This window comes from Aulonocara stuartgranti (assembly GCF_965226115.1).
Source record: "Aulonocara stuartgranti genome assembly, chromosome: 3".
Classification (NCBI taxonomy): Eukaryota; Metazoa; Chordata; class Actinopteri; order Cichliformes; family Cichlidae; genus Aulonocara; species Aulonocara stuartgranti.
Window position 1 is genome coordinate 40,871,222 of NC_138941.1, and position 8,981 is coordinate 40,880,202.

Below are 8,981 nucleotides of genomic sequence, written 5' to 3' on the forward strand. Positions count from 1 at the left end.
ATATAGGCCTAGGACCCCCAGATGCATAGAAAACTCTTAGCCCTGTAGGTGCACAGAGTCCTGGTACTATAAATGACTATAACAGATTTACAGCAGCATGTGTAACCATGGAGCTCACCCTCAACACAACCTTATGAAATTCTAATGGCCATCTAAAAATACAGCCTGTTTCCTGATCAAACAGGAGTAATTGCAGTCTAAAACATGAGCACATGGAATGATGAATGAATGCAGCAGCTACAGAGCTCCACGTCTTACCCTGGGATTTGCTTACGTGACAGAATAAGAATCCTGTGCACAGAGCCATCAACTCTTTCTCTCTTCATCAGTGAAACTGCCCTCTGCGACGCACTTTCTCCTGGACGATGAGGATGGCAGCACTGTGCAAATCACCAAAACCTAACAAGTTAAACAACCACTGCTGGTGTTTCAGGGTGCATTTATCATTTGTTGTTATCAGTCTCAGTCAATCGCTATAAAACAGACTAAACCACAGTGGCTTATTGTGAATATAACAATTTATTACTAAATCTGTCATTCATATGTAAGGTTGTTTAAAATTATATCAGTTATTAGTAATGCTGGCTCTCTTGCATTGAACTCTTGTTTCTCCTCAGACTGCGACGACGGCCTTGCCAATGTTTTCTCCCCGCATCATCCCCATAAAAGCAGCCGGCATGTTTTCAAAGCCTTTTGTGACGTGCTCCCGACACTGCAGTTTGCCCTGTGCACACACATTAAATGGATCAGAAATAAGTGTATATGTTTACTTAAAGGAAATCATCCAGCATTATAAAAACTAAATAACTAACCTCTTTCACCCATGCCAAGAGTCTCCTAAGGGTTTCAGGGTGCTTGTGCTGCCACCTGGTTATCAAGAAGCCCTCCATCTTCAGTTCCTTGATGATCATAATGACATAGGGGTACAGCCCTAAAAGAAATATAGTTCAAAATAAAAAATATGACTTTAACATAAACTCCAAGGAAACAACAATTTATGTCTTTGACTGTCTTGTGGCGCCACAGCTATTAGGGATCTTCAGCAGTGCAGCAGCTCCCTCTAGTGGAAAAAGGCATTAATACCTGAGACATTGCTGTGAGTGTGTTGACTGAATTTCACTAATATGGAAAGGTTGTTAAAACTTGAAGGATTTCCTCTTGCAGTACTACTTTAAATGTATATTCCTTGTGCTGTGGTGCAGATCCTGTCTGAAGGTAAAGTCAGAAAACCTTCAAGAGTTTTGAAAATAAAAAGTAAATTAGGGCAGTAACACACCTGTCTGGGGTTCACTGTCATTGTAGGTGGAGATACTTCCACACACAGCTATTCTTCCAAAGTTCTTCATCTGCTGCAAGACAATGAATGAAGAAGGGCCTCCCACCTAAAAATCAAAGATCGAGAGAAGAGCTCAGCAGTGATTAAATATTACATGCAAGCTTGAAACTGCACCACCACTGCTCACGTTCTCAAAGAAGCAATCGTATCCTTCAGGTGAAGCCTTCCTCAGAGCCTCCTCCAGGGAACCCACAGTTTTGTAGTTGAAGACCTCATCAAATCCCAGCTCTTTGAGGTAAGCCACTTTGGCATCAGAGCCTGCCGAGCCCACCACCTTACAGCCCTTGATCTTGGCGATCTGTCCCACCACGGAGCCCACCGCTCCAGCTGCAGCGTTCACCAGCAGGGTCTCACCTTTCTGGAGTCCCAACACTTCTTCTATCCCATAAACAGCCGTCACTCTGCAGAGAAACAGAAACAGTAAATCCAGCTGTTTTGTTTCATTTTGGACTTAAAACTCTTTGGGCTTCATATAAACTCTAATTACTTTTTTTTTTTTTTAAAGGTAATTAATTAGTGCATGTATAATGACTTCAGCTCACAAGCAAGAGAAAACACCTGGAAATTCCTACTTTTTCTTAAAAGGCTATTTCTGCTTATTACTAACTCTGTTGTCTATTAGCACTTTTAGCTGTGAACTAAGAGCAAATGAACTTTAAAATGCTAAATTCATATGATCCATGCAGGTGACTTAAATCTGTCTTACCCGGGCATCCCGATGGCACCCAGAGCCAGAGACAGGGACACATCTTTAGGCCACTCAGGCAGGATGGGAGTGAGGCCGGTCCCATCACTGAGCGTGTGGGTTCTCCACCCACTGTTACTCACAACGTGGCTTCCCACAGGAAATCCTGGATGTTTACTCTGGATCACTCTAAAGGAAAGAAAATAAAAGCATCTGTCAACCAAGTGATTGGTCAGCTGTGGTCACCTCCGTCTGAGCTAAACCGTCTGAGATTCACTGACACTAGAGTATTGATAAGTATGACTCTATACACATAGTGTTTATACTGTCTGGGTGTAAGAAACAGTTTATACCCAAAAGACAGTAACAGGAACATTTTTTAATATCTATAGATCTTTTATTATAAGATATCTGTCAAGTCTGTCTATCATAGCCTCTAAAAAGAGATGTAAATTCCAGGTCTGAAAATAAAGCCAGTGCCTTAATGTTGTATTCTTTTTCCTGGCCAATAGAGGGCAGCCTTGTTTTTGGAAATAGCCGGCCCACAGCAGTGATTCCCAAAGTGTGGACCAAGCACCCCTGGTGGACTGTGAAGGTACTGCAGTCGGACTTATTGCGTTTGTCTTGAAGTTCGTCCCAGTGGCAGGTACATTGAGTACAAAGCAATAATTTGGCAAGTGTTGCTAAAGAAGGTCATCAGGTTAAAGTGCAATTTACTCAACAGCCACACTAAAATGAATCTGAGCACTTATCTAAATTCACCTTAGGTTCAATCATCAAAAACTGTAAGCAAATATTATTGAAGATGGATGGCAGCCTCGGTAATGTGCTCTGTAGTAGTTCCTTTGTTTTCGTTAGTCCACTGTTTTTGACTGACTGCTTTAATCAGTGTAGAACTGCAAATCAGTTCACCCACATCAATTTTCCAGCATTTTGCTCAGAGTTTTTCTGAACTCTTTACCCGATCTATGCTTCTCCACTGAATCTATGTAGAGCCTTACAACATAGCCTCTACATAGCTTTGGTAATAAACAGCAGATGATCGCTGTTTCATTTTTCAGTACACATCAGAATCACATCACAACAGATAAAAGGAGTTTCCGACCGTTAGTGTGTGGGTGATCGTGGCAAGAGTTGGCAGTTCGCCTTGTAATCAGAAGGTTGCTGGTTTGAGCCCCGGCTTGGACAGTCTCGGTCGTTGTGTCCTTGGGCAAGACACTTCACCCGTTGCCTACTGGTGGTGGTCAGAGGGCCCGGTGGCGCCAGTGTCCGGCAGCCTCGCCTCTGTCAGTGCGCCCCAGGGTGGCTGTGGCTACAATGTAGCTTGCCATCACCAATGTGTGGATGACTGAATGTAGTGTAAAGTGCTTTGGGGTCCTTAGGGACTAAGCGCTATACAAATACAGGCCATTTTACCATTTGTGTTTCGTACTTGGCTACTTGACTTCCAATCATCACATCTCCCTCCTTCATGCTGATTTTGCTGAACAACCTGTTGAGACCAGCAATGTGTTATAGAGGATATGTTTTAGCTTTTGAGAACAACAAAGTATTTTTATCAGAAGTCTTAATTATAATGAAAATAACTGAAATAAGTTGTTCTGTTCTCTTCCCACCTCATGTATGGGTCAACACTGAGAAACACCGCTTCCAGTAGCACCTCTGCAAACAGAAGCGCACACATTTAAAGCGCTACGTGTGTAATTTTTAAGAAACACTAAAGAGCATGCATTCCTGCTCAAGCCATAAGTAAAGAGAAGAAACAAACTCGCCTTACCTCCATCTTTGGGCTCAGGGAGTTCCTCCACCTTCAACCCAAAGTTGCTTTTCTTTGGGAAGCCATCAAAATACTTAGTCATTACCCATGACTTAGCTTTGACCATGATTCTTCTCTTTATGGCAGCTGCAAAAAAGATTTTCCCTTTAGTGTTATCAAACTCAAAGGACAGAAATGCTGTGTGATCCAGAACTGTGCAAATACAAGTTTAATGAAAAAGCTAAAGAATAACTATTTTTATTACACATTTACTCGGTGTAATACTGTGTATGTGGTACTACCTTTATTTATCCAGACTTCACGTCAGCATTGTTGCGGCTCAACCAACCAATGGCTGCGGCAGGCTAAACATGAGGACACAGATGACACGCAACAATAAACACATAAAATACACTTCTGTACCATTTGCTCCTTTTATTCCACATGCAACTGTCCAATATACAAATCAGTGCCTGGGATTAACTATTAAACAAATGCACAGATTGCACAAACAAATAACTGCAACTCACCAATAACTGCACTAACTACTATGTCAAATTACAACTTGGTCTATGGTATCAATTAGTGCACAAATATACAAAAACCATTAAGTTCCAGTTAAAATACATCAAAATCATTCAAGCTGCGGCCAACAGAAAGTTTTGCCTCATGCTCACCCTACCTTTCTGCTCATCAACATCAGGTGGCGTGAACAGGTGAGTGCAACCACATTTATCATCTACCACACCCATGAGACACGCCCCACACCCGTGCACCAATACAGTGAGTCCATTTAAACCAACCCACTTAGTCAAACAGGAACAACTCATATGGCTCCTACAAGCATATTATCCACCATTGATGGTTTACAGTCTGCCAAAAACTTTCTCTGGTGCCCTGAAAACCTCACCTTTGTCTCCCTTTCTTTAAGTTGCATTAACAACAATAATGAGAGAAAAAAACACAGAAGAAGAGTTGATGTCTTCTACTACTTTTTTCCAAACACTTTAGGCAAAGAAAAGAGAGACCACCTAAATTAAATGTAATTATCACATACTTATTAAAAGCTAGCTTCCAATATATTAAGTTTCTAATAAGGCCAATGACCAGGTAAAGCATGTGGCAGTGTTTCTATTTAACACAAGCTACCTTGTTATTTCTTTAGAAGGACAAGCTAATAACTTTATTTTCAAATATAAAGCCAAACTAGATTTTACCATTTACCAGGCCACTAATCTGTTTTACGGCGTTTCACTTTCACAATAAAACTCGTATCTAAGCACAATTTTTAACAAATGAAATATTGGTTAAATCTAAAAGCAGTTTGCTTATGTTAAGATTTGACGTTAACAGCTGCACATTCAGGAAGAGTTTAGGCTCTTATCTAATGGCTGCAAATCTCACTTTTCCATTATAAACGAACAACAATACATTTCACTGAGAGATTTTTATATAAGGTTTTTAACGCTGTAGGGTTAATTTTTAAGTAACATGAGCTGAGAGGCAGCATGTAAACAGGGTATTAGTGATATGAACGCTAGGCTAACACTGGCCAGCTAGGAAGTTTATAAACTGAGTAAGAGTAAATATTTACTCACCAAATCAGTGTAGAATCAAACAATCTCTTGAGCTGAAGCTTCTCCTGCTGCATCCAGGTTTGCTCAGCATAGCCCATAAAAAAGTAGCTGCCATGAACATGTGGACTGATCTGTGTAGTGATGCGCGAATCATGAACGAATCGTTCAATACTCGAGAATCACTTTACTGACTCATGAATCATGATTCACAAGCCCAACTGACTCATCCATGTTGCTCAGAGGCGGAGCCAGACATTTGAAACACCCGGGGCTTAGCTCTAAAGGGTGGTATGCATGTGGGATTTTTTTCTTTTCTTTTTTTTGGGGGGGGTTAGAAATGGCTGAGATCAATAGGGTCTGTTTTGAGTTTTGTTCAAAAAAGAATGACTTCATATAGGAAAAAATATATCAATATATCACACCTTAAGCTAGGTTTTTAATTAAGCAGCAAGGCAGAACAAAGTCAGGGCTGTATCAAGACACGAGGACTAAACCCCAATTCAATCAGACCCAGAACTGATCCGGTATTAAAACAGGACTACAACAGTTCAAAATCAGGACTACTGAGGACTTAACCAAGACAGAATCAGAAACAGAACTAGATGATAGTAGCACTAAAAATCATCATAGACCTGCACTACACTTATTTTTTAATTCTACCAAAGTCCACTATTTAGACTGAGAAAAGTTTATATAATTATTTAGCCTTGTTGTGCAAACAAGCCTGCATAACTTAATAAATATAGAATTTGAAAAATAACAAACCTAAAAAGAAACACTAGGTACGAGATACATGAGGACCTATGATACGGTGATACTTTTGGTAAACAACCATTTGACTAACATGTGTGTCTCACCTGCTCTTGTTCATCTCTGCTCCTCTCTCTCCCTCTGACAATCAAGCCAAACACCAACATCATCAAATATACAGTTGAAACCAGATATTTATGTACTCTTCAGATAAAAACACTTTTTTAATTGTAACATCAAATCAGACAAAATGTTTATTTTTTTAGATTGATAAATATAAAAAACATAGTTGTTAACCCTGGATGGCCCTTAAAAATGCATCCCTTTAGAGCCCTGGGGACCAAAAATGGTCCCGCCCCAAAAGTGCAATAAAAAGATTATATATTCATATTTTTTTCCACTTTAAATTGGTCAGTCTTTTAAAACGACTTCTCCCTGAAATATTCATATAAAGTTTTAATTATATTTTCGTTGTTTTAACCCTTTAAATCCCAGTTTTATTACATGAGCGCCCTGTTTTTTAGCCCCAAAAAACAAAAAACTAAATATTTTCCAAAAAAAACATTTGAAGTAATATTTGTTTGTTATTATAATTAGGCCTTTAGATGGACTAAAGATTGGCACCAACAGTCATTTCGATCGCCTTTTTTTTTTTTTCAGGACCAGAAAATGGTCTCCAGGCGGCAAATGCTCCTCCTCTAGGCCGAAATAAGTGCATGTTGCCGGGGTAAGTCGCGACGATCACCGGGGCACGATCACCGGGGACTGCTTTTTCCAGCCCACACGTCCGATACCACGTGACAACAAATACGTCATTTCCTGTTGACTAAAAAAAAAATGCACCCTCTCATGGTCCTAGGGACCAAAAAATGGTCCCGCCCGATCAGTGGGCGAAGCCGCTGCTGCACGCCGGAAATGAGGCTTCATTTCCCGCAGGTCTGTCCAAGCAGCCCGCTGTTTTCCAGCAGGGATCAAATGTGGAGCAAGGGCGCCACCCGGTGGACAAATAAAAAAATTACAACTCTAAGGCTCATAGACCAAAACGAAACGGAAACATAAGTAATCACCAAGACATTAACGGTAATAATTCTGCAGTGAAAAATAGCATTTATAATGGAAGTCAATGGGCCAAAAATGGTCCCTAGGGCTCTAAGAGGATGTGTATTGTTAGCTTAGCCACTGAAGCTAATTTAAGGAAGTCAGACTTGAATTTTGAAATGAAATTATGCCAAACTTTTTTTTAGAGAATTTGGCTATATTCTATTCAACACAGTGCAAATGGCTTGTAACTGAAAAACTAAAGGGACCAAAAATGGTCCCAGGGCCAAAGAAGGGTTTAACTTTAAGAGTAAAGAGAGAAATTATCTGTATTTCTTAATTGCAAATGGCACCAAATTGTATTCAAAACTGAGCCACACTTATGGAGCTCCACAATTCTTTTCCTGGTGTTTTGGTTGACATCTCTTGATTTTCCCATGTCACAGAAACAGGCTCTGTGTTTTGCCTTATATGCATCCACAGGTGTGCCACCAATTTACTCACATGGACTCTACTAACCTATCAGAAGCTTCTTCAGCTCAGAATGGAATCGTCTGGAGTTTCTTATTAATTAACAATAAACTTAGTGTATATGTGCTCCTAAATTTGATGAAAGTGATTAAAGTAGACAGCTCCCTCTTTTTATTCTGACATTTAACTAATTCAAAAGATATTTCAACATTTATTTATCTAAAACAAAAGTTTACTCTAAATTGATGTTTAACAGTAAAAAAAAGTTTTTATGTTTTCTCCATAAAGTGTATGTAAATATCTGGTTTAAACTGTGAATATACTGCTGTGTATTGAAATTCCTCTTGTTTTGCATAGATATACTGAACAACATCCGAAGCATAATATATAAAATAACATCTACCTGAGTTTTTTCTTTGAAAGAAGCTCCTTATGTCCATTGTTGTGTTCATCAGTACACAACTGAAACCGATTTAGAGAGTTTGTTTAGCCGTGGAGGGTAACAACTGAAAATATGAAATGTAAGCTAAGACTCTAAAAAATCAGCATTGCTGTTCGGCTTTTTATTTATCCATTTGTTGATTCACTCGAAGAGCAAGTAATGCAACCAAGTGATCAGCTTGATATCAATCTTTTGTGATACACCGTCATATTTACATTATTAGTTCAGTACGAATGATTTGCTTTGGTACCTGGTCAAACTTAAGCTCTCCTCTGTCTGCAGCAAACTCGCAGGCAGCAGCTTCTCCCCCCTCGCTCACATGGGTGCTGTGCTCAGTCGTAAAAGTGCAAGACCGGTCTCGAGACATCCAACTCTACTGGCTTCATGGACAGATAGAGCTGGGTGTCATCTGCATAGCAGTGAAAATGTATGCTATGTCTTCTAATGATGCTGCCTAAGGGAAGCATGTATAATGTAAACAGAATTTTAGAAATGTTTTTGCTCTTTTTTGCTCTATAAAATAGTTTGTTTGTTTTTTTTAGAATCATTCATCTTAGCAGTAGGATTTACATGAAAAGAGAAACAAATTAAATTTGAGTGAAAATGTACATTTTTTGCACTCTCTGGTCGACTGACTCAGTGAATCAAATGACTCAAAAAATCGATTCACTTTGGTGAGTGACTCATTAAAACTCGAATCAGTAAAAAGAATCAAATTTACCATCACTAGATCTGTGTGCGGAAGGAGGAAAGCAGTGACATGGCATTTTCAAACCATATAATTTTATCATTCCGCTGAATGGATCCTGCCCTCTGTCCGTTTCTCTACAGAGTAAATGTACTTAGTTACATTCTACCACTAAAAAGCAAAATTTTCAGCTTACTTAGTTTTTCTTATTCAAGCAAACTCAAATAAACTGAGTTGA

At 39.4% G+C, this 8,981-nt stretch overlaps 1 protein-coding gene across 2 annotated transcripts; it reads right to left on the reverse strand.

Annotated features, from left to right (window-relative positions):
* Nucleotides 1–500: 500 nt before the first annotated feature.
* LOC309702127 (prostaglandin reductase 1-like) lies at nucleotides 501–4,520 on the reverse strand. 2 transcript variants are annotated; one of them, XM_082526559.1, is made up of 10 exons: nucleotides 4,460–4,520; nucleotides 4,080–4,142; nucleotides 3,799–3,924; nucleotides 3,638–3,683; nucleotides 3,454–3,513; nucleotides 2,043–2,210; nucleotides 1,464–1,737; nucleotides 1,277–1,382; nucleotides 813–931; nucleotides 501–724 (listed from the first exon to the last, which is right to left on the reverse strand). In XM_082526559.1, exons 3-10 carry the CDS (start codon nucleotides 3,902–3,904, stop codon nucleotides 614–616), a joined length of 990 nt encoding a protein of 329 aa, XP_082382685.1. In that variant the 5' UTR covers nucleotides 3,905–3,924; nucleotides 4,080–4,142; nucleotides 4,460–4,520; the 3' UTR covers nucleotides 501–613. The 2 variants fall into 2 exon arrangements, with proteins under 2 accessions (XP_082382685.1, XP_082382686.1); XM_082526560.1 differs by lacking the exon at nucleotides 4,460–4,520 and adding an exon at nucleotides 4,308–4,444.
* Between the last annotated feature and the right edge of the window lie 4,461 nt (nucleotides 4,521–8,981).